Source organism: Xyrauchen texanus, chromosome 14 (assembly GCF_025860055.1).
Source record: "Xyrauchen texanus isolate HMW12.3.18 chromosome 14, RBS_HiC_50CHRs, whole genome shotgun sequence".
Taxonomy (NCBI): Eukaryota; Metazoa; Chordata; class Actinopteri; order Cypriniformes; family Catostomidae; genus Xyrauchen; species Xyrauchen texanus.
In genome coordinates, this window is record NC_068289.1 from 22,375,766 (window position 1) to 22,397,469 (window position 21,704).

The 21,704-nt window shown below is 37.8% G+C and overlaps 1 protein-coding gene across 1 annotated transcript; it reads right to left on the reverse strand.

Moving 5' to 3' along the window:
- Nucleotides 1-15,598: 15,598 nt before the first annotated feature.
- On the reverse strand, nt 15,599-18,761 carry LOC127654556 (coiled-coil domain-containing protein 106-like). The gene is made up of 4 exons (XM_052141764.1): nt 18,599-18,761; nt 17,580-17,735; nt 17,131-17,400; nt 15,599-15,918 (listed from the first exon to the last, which is right to left on the reverse strand). The coding sequence occupies exons 1-4, from the start codon at nt 18,759-18,761 to the stop codon at nt 15,599-15,601; spliced, it is 909 nt and encodes a 302-aa protein (XP_051997724.1).
- Between the last annotated feature and the right edge of the window lie 2,943 nt (nt 18,762-21,704).

Genomic DNA, 21,704 nt, shown 5'->3' on the forward strand with positions numbered 1-21,704 from the left:
AAAGACATTAAAGCCCTCCAACGCTTCTTGGGATTAGCCGGGTGGTACCACAAGTTCATTCCCCATTTTGTCCACATCACAGCTCCCTTAAACAATCTAAAAAAGAATGGAGTTAAGTGGGATTGGACTCCTGAGTGCCAAACCAGCCTTGAAAACATCAAACAGCTGTTACAAGACCCACCTGTATTGATGCAGCCTGACCTCAATCAACCATTCCAGGTTCATACAGACGCCAGTGATGTGGGCTTAGGAGCCATCATTACCCAGCACACTCCAGAGGGGGAACGGGTAATAGCTACGCATCACCGAACATTGCGTGGACCTGAACTGAATTATTCTACGGCTGAAAAAGAGTGTCTGGCGGTGGTCTGGGCAGTGGAAAAGTGGAAACATTACCTGGAAGGAAGACACTTCGACATCTATAGTGACCATGCTGCCTTAACTTGGGCCTTCAACAGTCCTAAAACCTCCTCTCGGCTGACCCGGTGGACTCTTAGGTTGCAGCAATTCATCTTCCAAGTACATCACAGAAGAGGATGTCTGAACCTGGGACCAGATGCCTTGTCACGTGTCTGTGAAGCTCCTGAAAGTGAAAGTGTGCCCTGTCTAGCCATAATAAAAACAAAATGTGCTTCTGACATACCCCACACGTTACAGGAAATCTCACAAGCACAAAGTTATGATAATACGGTGTCTCTCCTCCAACTGGCCCAAAAAACCAGAAAGGTTCAAGAAAACCAAATAACCTTTGAGGTCCACCAGGGGGTGCTATATCGCCGAGTTCCTGTCAAGAACAATGGAAATAAATTCCAACTGGTTGTTCCTCAGGCATTAATTCCTGGTTTCTTGCACTACGTACATGATAACCCACTGGGAGGACATCTGGGACGACTAAAAACACTGTTGAGGCTCTTGGAGGTGGCGTGGTGGCCAACTGTCCGTAAGGATGTCTGGGAGTACGTAAAAGGATGTGAAACATGTCAAAAATACAAACATGACAATACAAAACCCAGCGGTTTCTTACAGCATACACAAGTGACAGAACCAGGTCACACTTGGGGATGGATTTCATGGGACCTTTCCCGACCAGTAAGAAACGAAACGCTTACTTACTGGTGTTTGTGGATTATTACACCAAATGGGTAGAGTTGTTTCCCCTTCGAGACAGTAAGACCCCTAAGATTGTTAAAATTCTCAGGGAAGAGATCTTTACCCGATGCGGGGTCCCAAAATATCTCATCTCGGACAGGGGGGCCCAATTCACCTCCAATGTGCTTGCTGAGCTCTGCAAATCCTGGGGAAGTATTCAGAAACTCACAACCAGTTATCACCCTCAGACAAACCTGACGGAGAGAATTAACAGGACGTTAAAAACAATGATTGCGTCATATGTGGGACAACATCATGAGAGATGGGACCAGTGGTTGCCTGAATTAAGGTTTGCCATCAACACCGCACATCAGGAAACTACAGGTAGAGCACCTGCTGAATTAATGATGGGCAGACAGCTACATGGTCCACTGGAGAGGTTGATCCTCAAAAACCCCACTCCTGACCAGACCTCGTATAACCTAATTGATAGACAGAACACCATGGCAGAGGAGGTAAAGCTTCGAGTAGGAGTGCAACAATCTAGACAAGCTAGATACTACAATGCCCTACGGAAAGATGCGCAGTTCCAGCCGGGAGATCTAGTCTGGGTTAGAACTCACCCTCTCTCGTCTGCCTCCAATAAATACTCTGCTAAGCTAGCGCCCAAATGGGAGGGACCAGCTGAAATAATAAAAAAAATGGGGCCAATAAATTACACCATTCGCTGGGGAGACCCATGTAAAACAGACAATAAAAATGTGGTTAATCTGAAACACTGGTACGGACGATCTCCTCCTATGCCGATGGCTGGGGGGGGGGATCTATGTAGCGTGGCCACATAAGGGGCGTTTTATATAAGGTTTATAACTTTAAATGTGTGTCATTTATATTTATTAGTTATATTGCTTTCCCCTGTTTTCTGTCATTCCCCTCAGCTGTTGTGTGTTGTTCCCCGATCTCTGTTCACGCGAGATCTTCGCGTGCATTCGTCTTATGTGTTTTCCTGCCACGTATTCAGGAAGTTACTTTCGGTTTCTATTTAAAGAACCGCTATGCCGATAAACGGGGCTCATTTGCGAGTACACACACACGTACAAAACTCATTCACGTTGGATTACTTTGGTGACCTACCTGGAAGCGCTGGGACGCCATTCCTCCCGGAGGTATTTCGTTTGGCTCGTTGCCAGGATTACCTTTTTATCAGAGGACATTGGTTTGTCATCAAATTCATCACTCCATCACTAGATCGATCCCAAGGACCCTACAAACACCCGGTGAGACTGATCCGATCACTGTAAATAACTCTGCGCACTCTGGACTTCACTATTACATGTACATACACCTTGTGTTGTTATTGTTGTAAATATTATTCTTGATTTTGTAATACACTTGGGTTTATTGGTATTTACATCTGTGTTGATATATTTATTTGTTCCATTCTTTTACACTTATCAATAGAAACAGTACGGTAGATCCCAATATTAGTGTAAACTCCCCTTTAATATATTGGAGAGTGTTACACCGAGAGTGTGGAGGAGTGGATTAAAAGATCGTCTATGTAGACGACGAGGAATTGGTCCAGCATGTCTCGGAAGATCTCGTTCATGAATGACTGAAACACCGAAGGGGAGTTAGTGAGGCCGTACGGCATCACCAGGTATTCGTAGTGCCCCCTGGTGGTGATGAACGCAGTCTTCCACTCGTCCCCCTTTCGAATGCGCACAAGGTTGTATGCGCTCCTGAGGTCAAGCTTGGTGAAGATCTTGGCTTTGATGACTTGCTCAAGGGCCGGTTGGATGAGAGGCAAGGGATAGGCGAACTTTACCGTTGCTTTATTCAAGGCACGGTAATCGATGCAGGGGCGAAGCCCGCCATCCTTCTTGTCTACGAAGAAGAATCCTGATGCTACTGGGGAGGTGGACGGTCGTATTATGCCGAGACTGAGCGCCTCGTCGATGTAGTCCTCCATGGCCTTGTTTCGGGCAGCGTTAAGGGGTATACTCTGCTCTTAGGGAGCGGGGACCCCGGAAGAAGATCAATGGCGCAGTCCACACTACGATGTGGAGGGAGATTAACCTGGGTCTTTTCGAACACATCGGCATAAGAGGAATACTCCGGGGGAATGGAGACCGGAGATCTCACCTCGGGGCTCTCGACGGAGGTTGAGAAGACAGGAAGGGAAATACAGTGGGACAAACAATGGTCAGTCCAGCGCAACAGCTCCCCCGTGCACCAGGAAATATGGGGGTCGTGAAGAGATAACCAGGGGTGACCCAAAACTACTGGGTCCCTGGGTGACTGAACAATAAAAAACTGAATGGCCCATTGCCGTGCTTTGCCAGTGAGAAGTGAGATCAAAAAATGAATTCTCTCACTGTCAGAGCGTAAAAGGGGGTGATACTTCATATAAACACTGCACTGCATTAAAAACCCTTGCCAAGCGTCCGAAGAGCCATCAAACCTCTCGGGGGGTTGAAAACTCACGGTGCTCGGGAACACGTTGGGAGCATCAACAGGTTCAGGGACAGACACAGGTGGAACAGGGTTAAGCTGATCAGAAAGAGCACGTACCGTCTGTAGTATTTCTTGTATCTGCTGCCCCTGGGTTGTAAGCGCTTGATCATGTCTCCCCATGGTAGATCCTTGGGCAGAAATCGCCGCACAAATCCGCTCTAGTGAGCATTGGAGGTTTTCCACGGAATCCATTGTGACTAAATTTTGTGAGGTTGGTTATCCTGTAACATGCACAAGAAGAGATAGTCACAATGTTGGGAAAAACTACTTTATTGGCAGAATGGCAAAAGTACAAAGGGGCAAATCCAAAGAAGCGTAGTAAAGGGAAGCATAAGGTTGAAGCCGGGAGATCAGAATATAACAAAGGGGCAAATCCAAAGAAGCGTAGTAAAGGGAAGCGTAAGGTCGAAGCCGGGAGATCAGAATACAACAAACAAACAAGAGAGTAGTTTAAACAGGGGAAAGCTAGCGAAACACTAGAGCTGGCAAAGCGAAGAGGTAAACTAAACAATAACCAACAACTGTGGGGAGAAAGGGCAGGGTATAAATAGGGGAAAAGAACAGTGCAGGTGAAACTAATATTCCGGTGATTGGGAGCGAGTGTGAGAGCTAGAGGGGGCGGGGTGAACTTGGGGATTAGCATTCGTTACACATGTTCATCTGTATAAACAATAGTACTTAAGTATAATCACCATAGGACCACACAGCCATCATACTGAGGAGATGCATTCAACATCTCAAGACATCAGCCAGGAAGTTAAAGCTTGGTTGCAAATGGGTCAACCAAATTTACAATGACCCCAAGCATACCTTTAAAAGTTGTGGCAAAATGGCTGTAAAGGGATAGATGGGTAAGGAGGAGGCGAGAACCGGCTTGACAATATAAATAATAGTTTAATGTAAAACATAAAACTGTTAATTACCTGTTGATTTAACACGTTAATTCAGTGCGATTAATTTGATAAAAAATAACATGTTAAAAAAATGTATGCAATTAATTGCACTGCCCCTGGACCGTAATAAGAAGATGCCTGAGAAATGCAAGCTTGTAGTACCACCTGTTTACTCCAGAGGGCAGTAATTGAAATTTCAGCTGTGTGGCAATGCACAATTTATACAGTGAAGAAAAAAAATAGACATTCGTTATGTTCTTGCATTCAAAACCTTTGATGGAGCGGAAATTCGAACTAAGGGAACTCGAGATGTGTTCTAAGTATTAAAATATTTTACTTGACACAGTGACCTAAACATTTTATATTTATGACTCAATGCACCCGAGATGCTACTCAAGAATGTCTGATGCTTTTTGAAATAAACAGGTCCTTAAACAAGCCCTCATAATAAATCTCGAACTGATTTTACAAATTCACTTTCTAAATGGATTGCTGTATGTATATACATATACATATACATATACATATACATATACATATACATATATATACACACACACAACAGCTATTTCTGGTCCTCGAATCTGATTGGACAAGAGACGTTCCATGTGGTCTCACACCATCATCACTCGGACTCTTCACTGTATGTGTGTATCACTCCACTTGTGTTTGTGCTGTTCTAAACTAAAGTGTAAGAGCAGTGCAGATTTGTTAAGAGCTTTAAATGGCTTTAAACTAACAATTTCAGCATTAAGGCTCATCACAGCTGAGAGACACAACAGACAGATTAATTACACAAAGTCAAGGGGCTAACATCATACTGGACTTTCCACATTGGAGAGGACAAAATGGCAGAGGACTCTTGTGCTCTGCTTACCGCGAAATAGAGAGGTATACCCCCTCTTGGACGGCTATTTTACCACTGAGAAAATAGGATGCATTTCACCAAAATGACATTATCTTCAGAAAGCTGACTAAAAAACTACAGCATCATCAACAGGTTATTGTACACGGTCCATTTATGTCTTTCTTTCTCTCTCACACACACATCCTTGTTTCTCCAATAACAGCATAAGCTGTGATATTAGTAGTTCAGAAGTGATGTTTTTGAGAGACTGGCACCAACAATCATCCGGCGATTATCTAATCAGCCAATTGTGTGGCAGCAGTGCAGTGTATAAAATCAGGCAGATACGGGTCAGGAGCATCATTTAATGCTCACATCAACCATCAGAATGGGGAAAAATGTGATCTCAGTGATTTGGATCATGGCATGATTGTTGGTGTCAAATTGACAGGTTTGAGTATTTCTGTAACTGCTGATCTCCTGGGATTTTCACACACAACAGCCTCTAGAATTTACTCAGAATGGTGCCAAAAACAAAACGCATCCAGTGAGCTGCAGTTCTGTGGATGGAAATGCCTTGTTGATGAGAGAGGTCAACAGAGAATGGCCAGACTGGTTTAAACTGACAAAGTCTAAAGTAACTCAGATAACCGCTCTGTACAATTATGGTGAGAAGAATATCATTTCAAAATGCTGGTCGGCGGGTCGGTGCTGTTTGGTGGTACAAGGGGGACCTACACAATATTAGGCAGGTGGTTTTAACGTTGTTGCTGATCGGTGTATATAATATTATTTTATATACACAGTATATAATATGTGTATCACTTTTAAATATTTGGGTTATTCCATGTTAAATCAACCAGATGTTAATCCTAAACCATAACCCTACCCAACCTCTAAACCAGGGGTGCACACACTTTTTTACGTGATGATCCACTTTTAAATGACCAACTCAATACGATCTACCTACTAAAAAAATCTTCCAATTAATTTAAAAAAAATATAATAATGTTCAATGTTGATATCATTAAATTTTAACTCTAAACCCAAAACACCTACAGCACAATATAAAAAAATAGCCAGGGCATTTACCTTATTCTGATGACTTGCACTGAATTGAATCAGACAGTTTTGTATAATCCGGGCATTAGCTGCTGGTAGCTAGCCTCAAAACTGCTAGCATCGCAATTTCGCGCTCTGTTCTCAGAAGCCCTTGGAAGGCCCGAACCTAGTTGTCATGGCAACTGAATAAACAAAAATCTCGCCTGGTCAAAATGTACTCGTCAAGTGCAAGTCAGACAGAAACTAAAATATGGAAAAACATGATATTTATTTGTATATATCTATAACGAAATACATTTACATTTTGTGCGATCTACCAGCATTGCCTTTGCGATCGACTGGTAGATCGCTATAGACGTATTGGGCACCCCTGCCCTAAACCATAACACCTAATCCTAAACCATAAACCTACCCCAACCTCTAAACCATAACCCCTAATCCTAAAACTAACCATAACCCCTAATCCTAACCCTACCCCATCCCCTAAACCATAACCCCTATTCCTAAACCTAACCCTACACCAACCTGTAAACCCTATACCTACCTGTAATTCAATGTTAGTAGCAGCAAATGTGAATGTTGTGAGAATTAGCAGAATAAATTGTTGTTATACAATAAGTACATTTTATTGTATGTATTTTAATGTCAGTACATAGTAATTCATATAACACCTAATATAAAGTGGGAACATAAAGTCATATATTTTTGTAATGACATGAAGTTTAGTAAATAGTGACAGAATGTTCATTGTTGGGTCAATATATTTTTGTTCTTTACTCCTAAAATAATTTAGAAGAACAATAACCGTTAAGTTTTCTTGCTGTTTTCTTGTGTTTTACAGATCCATCTATAATGGACACATTGAAGCATAAATGTTTTTTAAAAGAGTTATTGTTTTGGAATATTAAGTATAAATTTCCTCAGAAGATGGTCACATTTTTGCTCAACATGTTGCCAGATCATGACTACAAGGTATTGAATGTGGTTCAACTGCTACTTATGGGGTGGTTCAGAATTTATGTTTGCAATGCATTATTTTTATTAAATTGTGTCGTAGCATCATGTATGCTATATCACATCATATTTCTGTGAAATTGCATCTCTCGATATATCGAATTTGTATATATTGTGAACCAAAAAATGACAAACCATATCATGGCATAACTTTAACACGTGATATGTCTCCACTTTAATGTGCTCAACAAGCGACATGATAAGATGTACGAGTTTACAGTCTCAGACGCGGAGGCAACTGAGATTTGTCCTCCGCCACATGGACTGCGTCACTACACCACCCCAAGGACTTAGAGCGCAGTGGGAATTGGGCATGCCAAATTGGGGAGAAATTTGGGTTCCAGTGAGGCACTTAACCCTCTGGGGTCTGAGGGTATTTTGGGCCCTGGGGAAGTTTTGACATGCCTTGACATTTGTGCTTTTTTCAGTTGCTTAAAAACATATTAATGGCTAAAGTCTCATAACACTGTATTCAGCAAAAACTGGGCTACAATAATATGTGAGCAACATGTACAGGTTTGTATTTTTTAAAAAAATAACATTTATGCATGTTTTTTTGAAAAAACAAAAATTTTAAGTCACTGAAATAAGGCCATATAACACATACTAAACATTTGTCCACAAGCCTTTTGAGAATTGGATCTTGTAGCCTACAGTTTTTGCTACAAAATGATGTGAAACCATCCTGGTTTAACTTTTGTAAGACAATTTTAGTGTTGAAAGGTAATATGCGAGGAGGCATGAATGATCATGAATATGGATTGTAATTCACACCTGAGAGACAAAGACCCTCCCCTGGGCCTATCAATGAGGGATAGAGAATGAATGTGAGGAGACTTAATGATCAAAATCAAGTTTTAAGTTAAAAGAAGAAATCTGACTATAAATTTTCTTTACATAAAGACTTTACTTAATTTTAGACCTACACTACCATTTAAAAGAAGTCTCTTCTGCTCACCAAGACTGCATTTATTTGATCCAAAATACAGAAACAACATTGATATTCTGAACTCTTTTTACAATTTAAAAGAACCGTTTTCTATTTAAATATATTGTAAAATGCAATTTGTGATCAAAGCTGAATTTTCAACATATTTACTGCAGTCTTCAGTGTCACATGATCCTTCAGAAATCATTATAATATGCTGATTGTCTAATATGAGCATATTTAAATTGCATTTTACTAATTTAAACTGAACACATATTTGCAAGCACAAGCTTTGTTGATGATAATGAGGCATTATAAACACTAGATAAAATATAATCTAAACATTCATATTATTTTATATCATATCATATTACATACCATATCTATATTATACAGCATACAATTTAAATACCTGCTTTTGACGAAACAGCATTTAAATGTAACTAAAACTTGCTTATTAGGACATATTTCAAATGTCAATACTCTGAATCATGGCTGGCAAGTCGGAAACAGTCCCACTAGTAAAATATGTACATGTTTATATAAAATAGCATGTCAACTAATTAAAACTAAATGACTTACTCGTCTGAAATTGTATCCTCAGCTGGATCAAGTCTCTCTTCAAAATACAAACATTCATTGGAGTCCTGCGCGTCTTCTGAGGAAAATGTTAACTCTTCCTTAATATCCTGGAGTTTCATCACCTTTGTATCATTACAAACACACAGAAAAGTTGAGTTGTGTTGTGTTTACATTAAACCTCACAGTTGGGGGCATGTACATTTGCGTTGATCGTCTCAGCACATTAACGTATGAATGGCGCGCTCTGCTGGTGGGTGTGATCACATTAGAGATAATGAGATGAACCGGTAAAAACTGTACATCGCTTTGTTTCTAACAGATTGCATTGCAGGAGAATATTTGTTTTAAATTTGAATAGTTTTATTTAAAATTAGACATTTTAAGCTTTCTTTAGACATATGTTTCATATTTGTGTGATAAGTATTCGCGGAGTTTCAGTTCATTTTAGTGACGTGTTTCTGAAATATGCTCGTGAACACAGAGACTGCTGAAAGCTCACCCTTTTTATTTTCTTTATTTTACAAAACCACAAGATTTTGTTGTTATTGTTAGTGTACACAAATAAAAGTAGACCCTTTATAGTCTCTAATGATGTCTTACACTTATCTGTATACCCAAAAATGACGGAGTATTTTAATTGATTTCGCTGTAATGATGAAAACATCCAGCAGGACGTGCCGGCGCGTCCATCACCCCAGAGGGTTAAAATGGAAGTGAATGGGGCCAATCATATGGAGCCAGAAATATGCCAAAACAATTTGAATATTGTGTAAATTTGAATTATAGACATTTGAATTTGAATTATAAGTGTGATTTTTGCCAAATTTAATATTACGTTGTATTTTAAATAGGTTTGAATTAGAATTTTTTTAACTCCAATCCTGGACATTTCATATTTAATCAAATAAAAAATAAAAAATTGTATGGCACAATTTTATAAATATGTATTTTCAAACAGCAGATTTTTGGTTCTGAATTCTTACACTGTAAATATTCAGTTTTAAAAAATACAGCTTCAAGTTATCAAGATGAAGAACAAATTCAGAACACCAAATTCAATATTCTAAAATTAAAACCGCAGAAATTCATATCTACAGAAAGTGTGTCAGAGATCAAGCTTCCGTGTTCCACAGGCAAGAGTAGAGGGTCTCGGAAAAGTCGAACGGAGCATTTTGGTCAATTACAGGTCAAGGTGCAATAATTCTCTGGTGCAAACCTGATTCAAAAGGTCGCCATTCTGACCATAAAGTGGTTCTTAAACTTTTATGATTAATATTTTTATGGTTAGCACATTCTCAGCACATCTGGTATTTGTTTTAGTATAAATTATATTTAGTATGAAAGTATGCGTAAGAGTAAGCATCACATATTACTTAATAATGAATGTAATTCTGCTTCATTCTGTGAATGGAATCCACATCAGTTCCAGGTCGGATGTTATTTCAAACACTTGTTGGTGTTTGTAAGTGTGTTTTGAGCTCAAGACATGAACATCACGAATGATCATTCAGATGTGTGTGATTTAGCAAGCGTGATTACATTATACGATTAATTTCATGCAAATTGTAGGCTTATTGTTAGGCATTTAATGGCTAATTTACACACCGAACTACAACAAACGTTACAAACACAGGATGACTGTTATTCTCACTTGGAGAGTGCACATCCCTATTGATGTTTAGTCATTATGCCATTTATTTTTAGTTTGACCGTCAGAATAATTTTAAACGGAACATTTCATGTGTTCTTCAAAGTTGAAAATCCAAGCTGGAAAATAAGTTTAAACAAGCAGCATAAAAAGGTTTGATTTTGGGTAATGTTGATTTTTGTTAATAATAACAATGTAAAAATGTATAAGCCTTTTTACTGTTTCATAATTTTATTCATCATTTCAACGGCATTAATCTGCATCATTTCAACTGCATTAATTTTGGCAATTAAATCATGAGTCTGGCTATCCATAGCTGTTTTCACACTGCATTATTTTCTGGGAGTATTGTCTCGCTATATGAAAGGTACGGAGCGTGAAAGGGGGGTCTGATTTGATCCACCTTTGCGCCAGGAACATGAGTAGTAACAGAGATGGAACAATGTCTGTGTGAAAAGCCACAGCCGGCATGCTGGTGTTGTGTCTGTTGGGTCTTTTTCTGTCACACAGCTGGTTCCGGAAAATCGCATCACTATGTGAAAGCATGGTTGTGGGATTATGCTGCAAGTTCTTGTTTAGTATGAATGAGCGCATGCGGCATATTGGAGATACTGGGGGAATGAAAAATCCAGTGCATCAAGTCTTATGTATTTTGAAGCTTATATTAGTGAGAACCTGTAAGACAGAAACTATGCCGTGTATTAAGTATGTTGAAAGTAAATCCATCTTGAAGTGTCTCCAAGCCTGAAAGCCTTGAAAACAGCCATCAAATCCATACACTATATCAGTCATAAATAACTATATAAATACAAAATAAAAGTTTAAATTGCACTTTAATAAATCAATCCATGTCTTTTCACTGTTTTATTATCAGAGACAGAAATAAAACAGGATGACCACTCCTCCACCCGGCTTAATTTTTGCTAAGGTGCTGGAAGCATCAATGAGTCCAAACTGATAAAAGAGATATCAGCACACATAAATCTATGCAGTGTATCAGTTTGTTAAGCTTTCGGTCTGACAGACCTTCATCAGAGCATACATAACTCAACACTGGATAGACAGGCAGAAATAACCAATCACATTCCAGTCACTGGCAGTACCAACACATCTGTGCACGCCAATAGACTGTAAGTCTATTTGCAAACCCCGATGACAGACGCTCCACTTCCTGGGAATTGAGGTTTTGAGTACTGAATGGCATACTGTGATGCATGCCATTAGAAGCCTTACTTGCCCCTTATAATAGTACAATACAATCTAATCACAAATTAAATGGGGATTTGAGAGGGATCAGGCTTGAGCCATCATAAATCAGAAGTCCCCAGATCTATAAGTAAAAAGCATCTCAGAACAAAGGGCTAATGGACAGTTATCAGGTGAGGGGCACCACAAACCATAGACCCTAAACTGTACATGAGAGATGAAGAAAAGAAACATCTTGGATTACAGCACAACACATATCAAAATCCACATTGAGGATTTTGCCTTGTTGTTTGGCACTGGGCACAATTGCCAGATGGATTATTCCCATCTTTTAGAGGAGCTAAAATAGTCTGTTTAGGACCTGCCTTAATGTTAGGCCTGCACCAGATTGTTGCATAAGTTAGGACCTCTTCTATAGACAAAGAGGGGAGGATCATTAAAATGCTGGGTATGCTAATGCTTATGCCGTATCAGAGGCCAAAATTGTCCAGTGTTTAAGAATAGTGTTCTGACAGAGTAACTTTTACCCTATTTGACACTATTTTGTAAAAGATCAAACTAGAAATGCACCTTGGTAAGCCTCATCAACACACTGTAAAGTGTAGGCTCTGTCCCGAAAGCTTTTTTTTTTCATTGCAGCAGCTTTATCAATTAGTTCCTCATTAGAATGACATCTGAGCTCTTGGGTAAACCATATTCCAGAGCTCGATGAGCACTGCTGGCTAGGCAGATTGTAGTCTTACCTGTTTATTTTTGATATAAGGCTGCCACTGCATAATTCGATCCACATATCCAAAAAAGACAAACGATTATGATCGTATTTAACTGAGGACCTAAGGTCAGGAGGTGTCTGTTAGTGTTAAAACATAAATGTGTAAAATAGTTATCCCATGAAACGGCTGCCATTTGTGTCCGCAACGTTTGATGAGATGCATAAGGCACAAAAAATGTCCCAAAGTGTGTTTCCAAAGCTTAAAGTTATTAAATGAAGTGTTCTTGTTAACATGATATATGATAAAAATACTATTCTTAAAGAGTAACATACTATTTTTAATCATTTTTCATTAGTACATAGCCAATTTCACATGTCCGTGTTGACCAACATGACACTTGCATCTAAAATATCACCAAATAAGTTATACATTTTTTTCAAACATTTATTATTTTCAGGATTTGTCCCTGTATATATAAGATATATTTATTTAAAATAAATATTATTTTTTGGTAAATATTTTATGATTTGTGTGCGTCCCTCAGTTTGACTTACCACCCGTCACACTAATTGTTTTACTTTCAGTCACTCACTCACTCACTCACTCACTCACTCACTATATCTTAAGGGTATAGGCTAGTCTGGTATGCCCCCCTGCTGGCCATAACCTACATTCAATAAAAATGTTCAAAGAGTAAAATTTCATGTTTTCCAAATACATTTATTACAATGGTTTGTATCCTAAACCATCATTTAGTGAGTACCACTGTAACTTTGCAGCAACACAATTGTTGAATGGTGTAAAGCAAGAATATCAGTAGTGAAGCATAAGGAGGCAATTTGTCTTTATGAAAATAATTTATAACTTAAAATAAATTGTAAAGTCTTAAAACTGCAATCCTAATATTACATTTGTATAGGCTACACACAAAAGGAAGAAAAGGACCAAGAAATTAGAGGATCTTAGTATGTTAAATAGTGGCAGGCAAACCCCCCAGGCTTACAGAAATGGTTTAACCCTACAACTCAGCAGCCAATGGAAAAGTGCAACACTCACCCCTTCAAACTGGGACAAGTGGCCAAATGGCTCAGAATCACATGAAATCAACACATTGTTTACATGTTGTTAACACGTTGATAACACGTAAACAACACGTAAACAACGCGTGAAAGGTTAACACGTAGACAACGCGTAGACAACACGTTAACAACGTGTTGTTGACGTGTTGTTTACGCGTTGTCTACGTGTTAAAATTCGCGTATATTTGAACTGCCTGGCGTTCCATATGCGAGGGTTTAGAACGCGCACGCGAGTTCTTCCTTTTTCCTCGCGTGGCTTTACTCTATCGCGCGTGCGAGCATCAGTAACGCGTGCAGATTAATGCTATTGAAATGCCTTCATAATGATGAATAAAATTATGAAACAGTAAAAAGGCTTAGACATTTTTACATTGTTATTATTAACAATAATCAACATTACCCAAAATCGAACCTTTTTATGCTGCTTGTTATTTTGCAGCTTTGAAGATTTATGACAAGAACAAAATTCAAATTGTTTTGGCATATTTCTGGCTTCATAGTACAATCAGTAAACATTAAAATACTCACTATTTCAAAGTATAGCCACAAGACGTAAACGGCATGCATGTTAACATGATTTTAGTGTCATAAAATTGCTTACTAACATTTCTGTGTAAAGTTTTATCCAATTTTAAAACTTTGTTACCATGACGATGACAAAGCCCAAAAACTACAATTTACATATTTTTACAGCTCAAATAATACACAAGTTTTCACTGAAGAATTAATGCGCCAGTAAGTGCTTGTAATAAGCAGTAATTAACAGTTAATAAGACACTTATAAGACCTTATAAGATGCATATAAGTATTAATTACTTCATATAAGGGTTAATTAAAGCACAATTAACACATTTATTATTGCTTATAAGACAATTATAAGCCCTTATTAGAAACTTGTTAACAAGCTATTTATACCTCATGAACCTTAATAAGATGTTTATTAACATTAATTAGACTTAATGAGTGTTAGTAATGTCCTAAAACACATTTGTTATTGCTTGTAAGATATTTATGAACACTTATTAGAAACTTGTTAAAAGTTTATAGACCACTTATCAATGTTAATAGGATGTTTAATGACTAATGACTTTAATTAGACTGTAAGAGTTTTATATTAATGCCTTATTATGGCTAATAAATCATTTATTATGCACATATTAACCATTAACAATGCTCATTTGCAGCTACTTAAAATAAAGTGGGAACAGTGTTTATTTAAATTAATAAATCCTTTATTATGCACTTATTAACCATTAACAATGCACCTTCGCAGCTACTTAAAATAAAGCGGGAACAGTGTTTATTTAAATTAATAAATCCTTTATTATGCACTTATTAACCATTAACAATGCACCTTTGCAGCTACCTAAAATAAAGTGGGAACAGTGTCTTATTTAAATTAATAACTCCTTTATTATGCACTTATTAACTATTAACAATGCACCTTCGCAGCTACTTAAAATAAAGTGGGAACAGTGTTTATTTAAATGAATAACTCCTTCATTATGCACTTATTAACCATTAACAATGCACCTTTGCAGCTACCTAAACTAAAGTGGGAACAGTGTCTTATTAAGATGAGTGTATTGTGTATATGATAAATAATGAATAAAGGATCCATTTGAAGAACACACAATGAGATAGTGATGAAGCTTAAAAACACACTTTTAGACAGAAGGTATTTGTTTTAGTAAACAAGCTTTTAAAAGCAGTTAACAATTAGTGCAATTATATTCTGACCAGAGAATCCTACAAAAAATAAAATAAATAAATGTAGTGTAACGCATGTAACGCATAAAATGAAATAAAAATGGCAACTTAAAATTTGAGGTAGTTTTACAATTTAAAAAAGAAAAATCAAATTTGAGGTAGTTTTACAATTTAAAAAATCCCTTTAGAAAATATTACAAAATAAGGATAATAAATAAATTAAATTAAATAATAAATTTCTCAAGTATCAATACATTGCACTTTTAGAACAGCCGAACAAACATAAATGGTAACACAAACTCCCAGTCACTTAAAAATTGCCCTTCCCAAGAGGGAGTAGTTTCCCTGATCTCTTCAGGGCCTGGACCTTGTCCTCGATGTCTGTACTGGTAACAATGACATCCAGACATTTACCAGTGAAATCTCCAAGCTTGTCCTTTCTGGTATGTTGTTTGCTTAGCTCAGCATATTTCTCTGGGGCAGCGATGGTAAGCTCAGCAATGGGCGCATTTAAGCTGATAGTGTTGCGGTCCACTCCCACCTTTCTGCATGCAGCAGTGATTGACTTCTTTTTTTTGTAGGTCCTCAGGACTTTAGCGTAGCGTTCTATGACTTCTGCTGGACCACGTGCTAAGACAATAAAAAAAGGAAACTTGGTATTAGCCTCAGGGAAATAAAATGTGCAGTATACTTTTCAGTACTTCCATAGGAACCCTAGTCAAACATTGCATAATATAAGTATTCGACTGTGTCAATCTCACAGTCAAAGCTTCGCAGGGAAAAAAAGGATCATGCCATTCAATCAAATGTTATATTGTTTTTCAATAGCAGGCTACTTATTAAATTAAGCGTCAAATAAAATGAATTTATTTTAAGATGACCATTTACAAAAACGTTTTTCAAATGCAGCCTTTAGATTACTTACGCCCGCTTCACACATACTCCGTGTGCAGTGCGTATGCGGTGCGTGTTGCGGTGCGTATGCGGTACAGGAGCAGCATGCGCTATAGTCCTTTCACATATGCTGCGTTTGCAGTGCACTACTGATCCGCAGTTTCTGTGTGCCACAAAATCAAAAATGGCTAAAATCAAAATTTTGATTTTAAATCCAAACGTTAACTTTGACATTGTTTAAGACATTGAAACACTATGAAAATTAATTTGAATCATTGTGATTCTTTGTTTTACATGTAAAATTTACATTGTTACCCCCCTCCCCAAAATATATAATGTATTTTTTGAGGGGGGAAAAAAATCATATATGATGGCATTTTGCAACTTTTGGGACTAATCATACTTTTTTTATTTTTCTTGACCCTGTAATGTAGTAACTGTAGAACACATTAACTGTAATTATGCGTATATGATGACATTAATACAGTTTCTTGTCAATGTATGTCTATTTTAATGTGAACAATGCGCTGTCACTTTATTTCAGTGCGGTGCAGCACAGCAGAAACAGACTCGGTGCGGAAACGATCTCTGCACTGCTGTATACGCACCGCACCTGGAACGGATCGACGGACCGCACCGCGTGCAGTGTGAAAGCTCTAACCTGTTAACATGGATATGGAAAAAAATACGCACCGCATATGCACTGCAAACGGAGTATGTGTGAAAGGGGCATTAAATTTAGAATTTATTATTAGACTAGTTAATATTTATTATACCTTCAGTTTTATATGAAAACTGACTGATTTGACATTTGTTGACTAAAAACACTTGTTGATACAACTAGCTTATACGTTATGGTAGGCTAATGAATGATTTGCTTCGTGACATTTTCTCTGGACCTCTTTGATTTTTTATTGAACACCCCTGGTTTACATGATTAACCATTACCTCTTGAAACACAGCTCCTTGTGTTTCTCTTGCTTTCTGTCCCCCTCATGCGTTTCTTCCTCTTCGTCTTCTTCATTATCTTCTTTGACTTCTTCTTCATCCCTTTTCTCTTCTTCTTGCCATCGTCCGAAGATGTGGAGGTTGAGGAGCTTGATGAGTAGTTGGTAGATGACGAGGAACTTGTCTCAGGGGACGAAGACGAATCAGAAGCTGACTTGGCAGAGGGGTCAGGGGATTTCTCATAATTTGTTAAGCTGGAGGTTTTTGATGCTGTATAATAAGACAATTATACATTGTCCCCATTAGACAGGAAAAACAAGAAGTACAGCTCACTATTAGGAAGATGTCCTTGATGTTTAGGACTTTAACTGAAAATCTCTACTATATATAATTACATAATACACATATACAGTATGTTTACTGATGAATATCAGTAATTATTGACTTACACAGAGACAGTTGCTCTCTTAAGAAATCTCTCTCCCTGGTTAGCTCCACGATCATGTCTTCCTGAGCAGCTATTTTTTGTTTAGCCAGTTCCACCTCGTGTTTTTGCTTCTGAAAAATGAGATTGGCAGTGGGGGCCATTTGATCAACACCTGGGACTGGAACAGAAAAAAAATTGAGCATTATTATTAATCTGAATCATAGATTTTCCCTTGCAAGGATCTAGGATGGGTGTTTACAGGTGTAACTTGACAACACAGATTGAAATCTTTATACAAACCATGGGAAATACAGGAACACAGTGTAGCCATTAATAATAACCAAACTTCAATCAATTGTTCCTCTGCATGGCTAATCTGACATGTCATTGTTTATGTTACTGTTAACCACAGCTGGGTTAGGGTTAAGGTTAACTTACCCCGCAGCTCCACTTTAATCTTGAGCAGCTGCAGTCTCTATCCATTAGTCAGTGTAATTTAGCACTCCGAACAAAGTGAGTGAATATTTGCATAAAATAAAAGTTTATCAGTTTGAACATTAAATGTCTTGTCGTTGTGGTGTATTCAATTGAACATTGATTGAAAAGGATTTCAAATCATAGTATTCTGGATTTATTTACGTTTTACACAATGTCCCAACTTTATTGGAATTGGGGTTGTAGATGATAATTCTATAACGCTAACGTTATTGTTCTTAACTTTCTTTCCTCTATTTAGCCTAAAGACTCATCTAATGGCACTTACTTGGCCACTTCTCTAATTTTATTGTCTTCATGTGATTGAAGGGTCTTAGATATGGGAGGGTCACAAGTGATCTATGGTTGTCTGTGGCAGGAATTTCAACTTAAGACCTACATAATCATTTATAATGTTAATATTTTGGCCTATGTATATAACGTTATGAATATGAGAGAGAGAGGTTGTATTTCCGTCCACAGTTACTGGCAACAATCTAACTTGCGCTAACCTTAGCTAGCTAACTGTTATGCTGTTACAGTGTTACGTTATATTTCTTTACTTACCAAAAGAGTCATTCTCCATCTCAGAAATCTTCCTCTTTTGACCTTTCCTTTTTCCAGTACCGGCCCGCGTCTGAATCCGACTCGTGGTTTGGGGTAGGGATTTGACGTTGTCCACCTCCTCCATCCCGCCCGCGCTAACAAGACGTTCGTCACGACACGACATCTTTCCCCGCCAGCTGCCTAAGCGGAACTTCCGCCCGCCCCCACTCTCGCCCGCGCTCTCGCTCTTCCACGTTAGTCTCCCGCCAATAAATGAAATAAGAAATGACTTTACCAAGATGGTCCTGCAAAACAAACTCAGAAAACTTATTTTTCAAGGAAGTTCGGTTAGAAAAACATTAAAGCTATTTAAATACCTTCAGAAAAATAAACTTCTCATGGGAAAAGCAAGATGCCGCAGATGTCACCAGAAGATGAGGCTTACCAAAAAGGGAGGACAGGACCATTACAGCTGGTAAGAACTTGTGTTGTGCTTCTTATAATGTAATGCAGACAAAACATTTTTTCTCTCAATTATATATCTCATTCTTTCTGTCTGCAGTGTACATAAGGCCTATTTCATAGTTTTTCACACGATTTCCAGACTTTTGGAGGTGTTTAATCTGGGATTACTTATTAAAAAAATGAATTTATTCAAATCTGTTCAATGTGTTTCTAAGGCTATCTATTATTATTAAAGGTTAATACCACAATGAAAAATAAATATGTTGATATTCTGTATAGTGCAATATAAACTGAGCTTTACAGTGAAAGGGAAGCTAAGCTATAGTAGTCATGATTGAAGCCTAACTTATAGGAAATAACTAAAAACAAAGGTATTCTAACTCTCCTTGCGGGTCACTCCTTTTCACCCTCAAATAAAACCCCTCAAATGATAAAATGGTCTTTTGCAAAGTGTAATTTGTAATTTGTGTGTAATCTGTAATGTTATAACAAGTATAACAATATATAATAATATACAGCACACGGCTGCATACAAAATTTGGAGTTCCTTCATGCTACATGCATATTAAAATATTGTAACATATACAATAAATAAAATAAAACAATATAAAAACAGTTATTTATATACATATATACAAACATTTATATGAATATAAACAGCAGCAACCAGATGATAGTATGAAAGTTTCATCTTCACAATAAACAGTCTGTCCATCTTGATTGTAATGTAATGTAATTTACTGTAACACTAATGTTACCTATAAAAACTACTGTGTTTCTCTTAAGGACATGCCAGCGGTCAGTTCATCGGAGGACTAGGACCATGAAGTCAATCCGTGATAGGTCTCTTTTTCAGTGGATGCAGTTCATATATAGGTAATGTATTTTAAAGTGCTACATAATTAATTATTTCAAATAGCAACAAAAAAATAAAACGTAAATAAACTCAAGATTTTTTGTGTTCATAGATTTGCTCAGGGTCTCCGACTTCGACAAGTTGATATGATGCAGGATGAAATAGCAGCAAGCACCACAACCTTGTCAAGTATGTCTCAAAAGCTACGCCAAGTCTGCAGAGAAGCTTTGGAAAAGATGAGAATAAAAAAAAGGGCAGCTCCTTGGTGGACGACGGGAATTTGTCCTTATTGACGAAAGTCTGTTCCGCCATAAGAGAAAGGTGTGAAGATTTGCAACGTAGTCCTTAAGCCTTTTTTTGGTTACATGTCCAGTAGGCTTTTACACTCAAAGTTCCTTTCTTTCTACCTTTGTTTCTTAAAACAGTTTTTCATAAAGACTTTATCATTTCTGCAGTTTAAGATTTCAGTGAATCTGCATATCAAAACACAACTTAGGATCCATAATAAAAAAAATCTACAGATTATTGTTTATTTCTGTTTATGAATGCGATACCAAAAAGGATTTAATGTTTGGATCTTATAAAAAAGTAATAAAAAAATTTCCCCTTTCAGATTGTTACCTGCAGCAGAACGGCTGTTCTCAGGTGTATTTGTTTTATTTTGCTATCACACTAATAAACCATAAATTAAATTACCAATCATTCTTTCATTTTGAGCTTGAATTCCCAGTTATTTATCAAAATAATGTATTATATACAGATTTAATAGTACTCAAATGGAATGTATTGATAGTCAAATGAAGGTTATTGCAGGAACATATTTAAAAAAAATGTAAAATATAGATCTACATAATAATAATCTAGATTTAGCCAAGAGGTATCGCAATATTATTTTGAGGTCATATCATACTTCTTGACTGGACAGATCGATATCCCAGAAGCTTGCATTTTACTGTATTGGGTGTTCCCTTCTTTCTTAAGCAGTAGTTTGCTTTTATTAATTTACCGCACCATTAGCCAATATTATTAAGAGGTGAAAAAACTGAAAAGAACCAATGGTTACCCTGAATTTAGTTTAAAAAAAGCATGTTTTGCTGGAAATTGTTCACTGCATGAGGTCTTTCTTTTTTGCTTTGTTTGTGTCATCACAACAGTATGGGGAGGAAGAATGGGCGGCACCTGGAGAAGGAGAAAATGTGTGTTTGGCATGTTGGGTGTGAAGCAGGAGGAACAGAAGGGAAAAAGGGTCAAGCCAGTGCTTCGACTGGTGGAGAGAAGGGGTCGTCAGAACCTTGTGCCCCTGATTGCACTCCATGTAAAGACTGGCTCCTCTATCACAAGTGACGAATGGCGGGCATATCGTACGCTAGGTGAGCTCGGGTACAACCATGTGGCAGTTAATCACTCCAGGTGGTATGTGGATCCAAGAACGGGTGCCCACACCCAACATATTGAACGTGCTTGGAGAAGCATCAAGGAGCAGGTTTGGAGGCAGAGGGGGAATCGAACCGAATGCCTACTGTCTGACCATCTTTGCCTTGTTGAGTGGATGGAGTGGCTGGGCAGGAGACACAAAGGTGGCCCTCTCGGAAGGCTCCTGCATGATATAGCGAAGACCTACCAAGTACCAAGTTAGGATGTAGCATGTATTATTTTTTTTTTTTTTTTGGATGAACACTTCTTTGAGATATGTAAGTCACTGAGTGAGAGAGGGAAATAATTATATTTTCTATGTAGTAAGTCTGTTTTAATTTGAATACTTTTTTCAAACTTCTTTTTGACTTGAAGTTTTATAGAATGTTCTTT

Coding starts and splice junctions, on each gene's coding strand:
- LOC127654556 (XM_052141764.1), bottom strand. CDS start 18,761: ATGTCGTGTCGTGACGAACGTCTTGTTAGCGCGGGCGGGATGGAGGAG. Junction 17,736..18,598: donor GATGGAGAATGACTCTTTTG/GTAAGTAAAGAA, acceptor TTTCTGTTCCAG/TCCCAGGTGTTGATCAAATG. Junction 15,919..17,130: donor AAGGAGCTGTGTTTCAAGAG/GTAATGGTTAAT, acceptor TTATTGTCTTAG/CACGTGGTCCAGCAGAAGTC.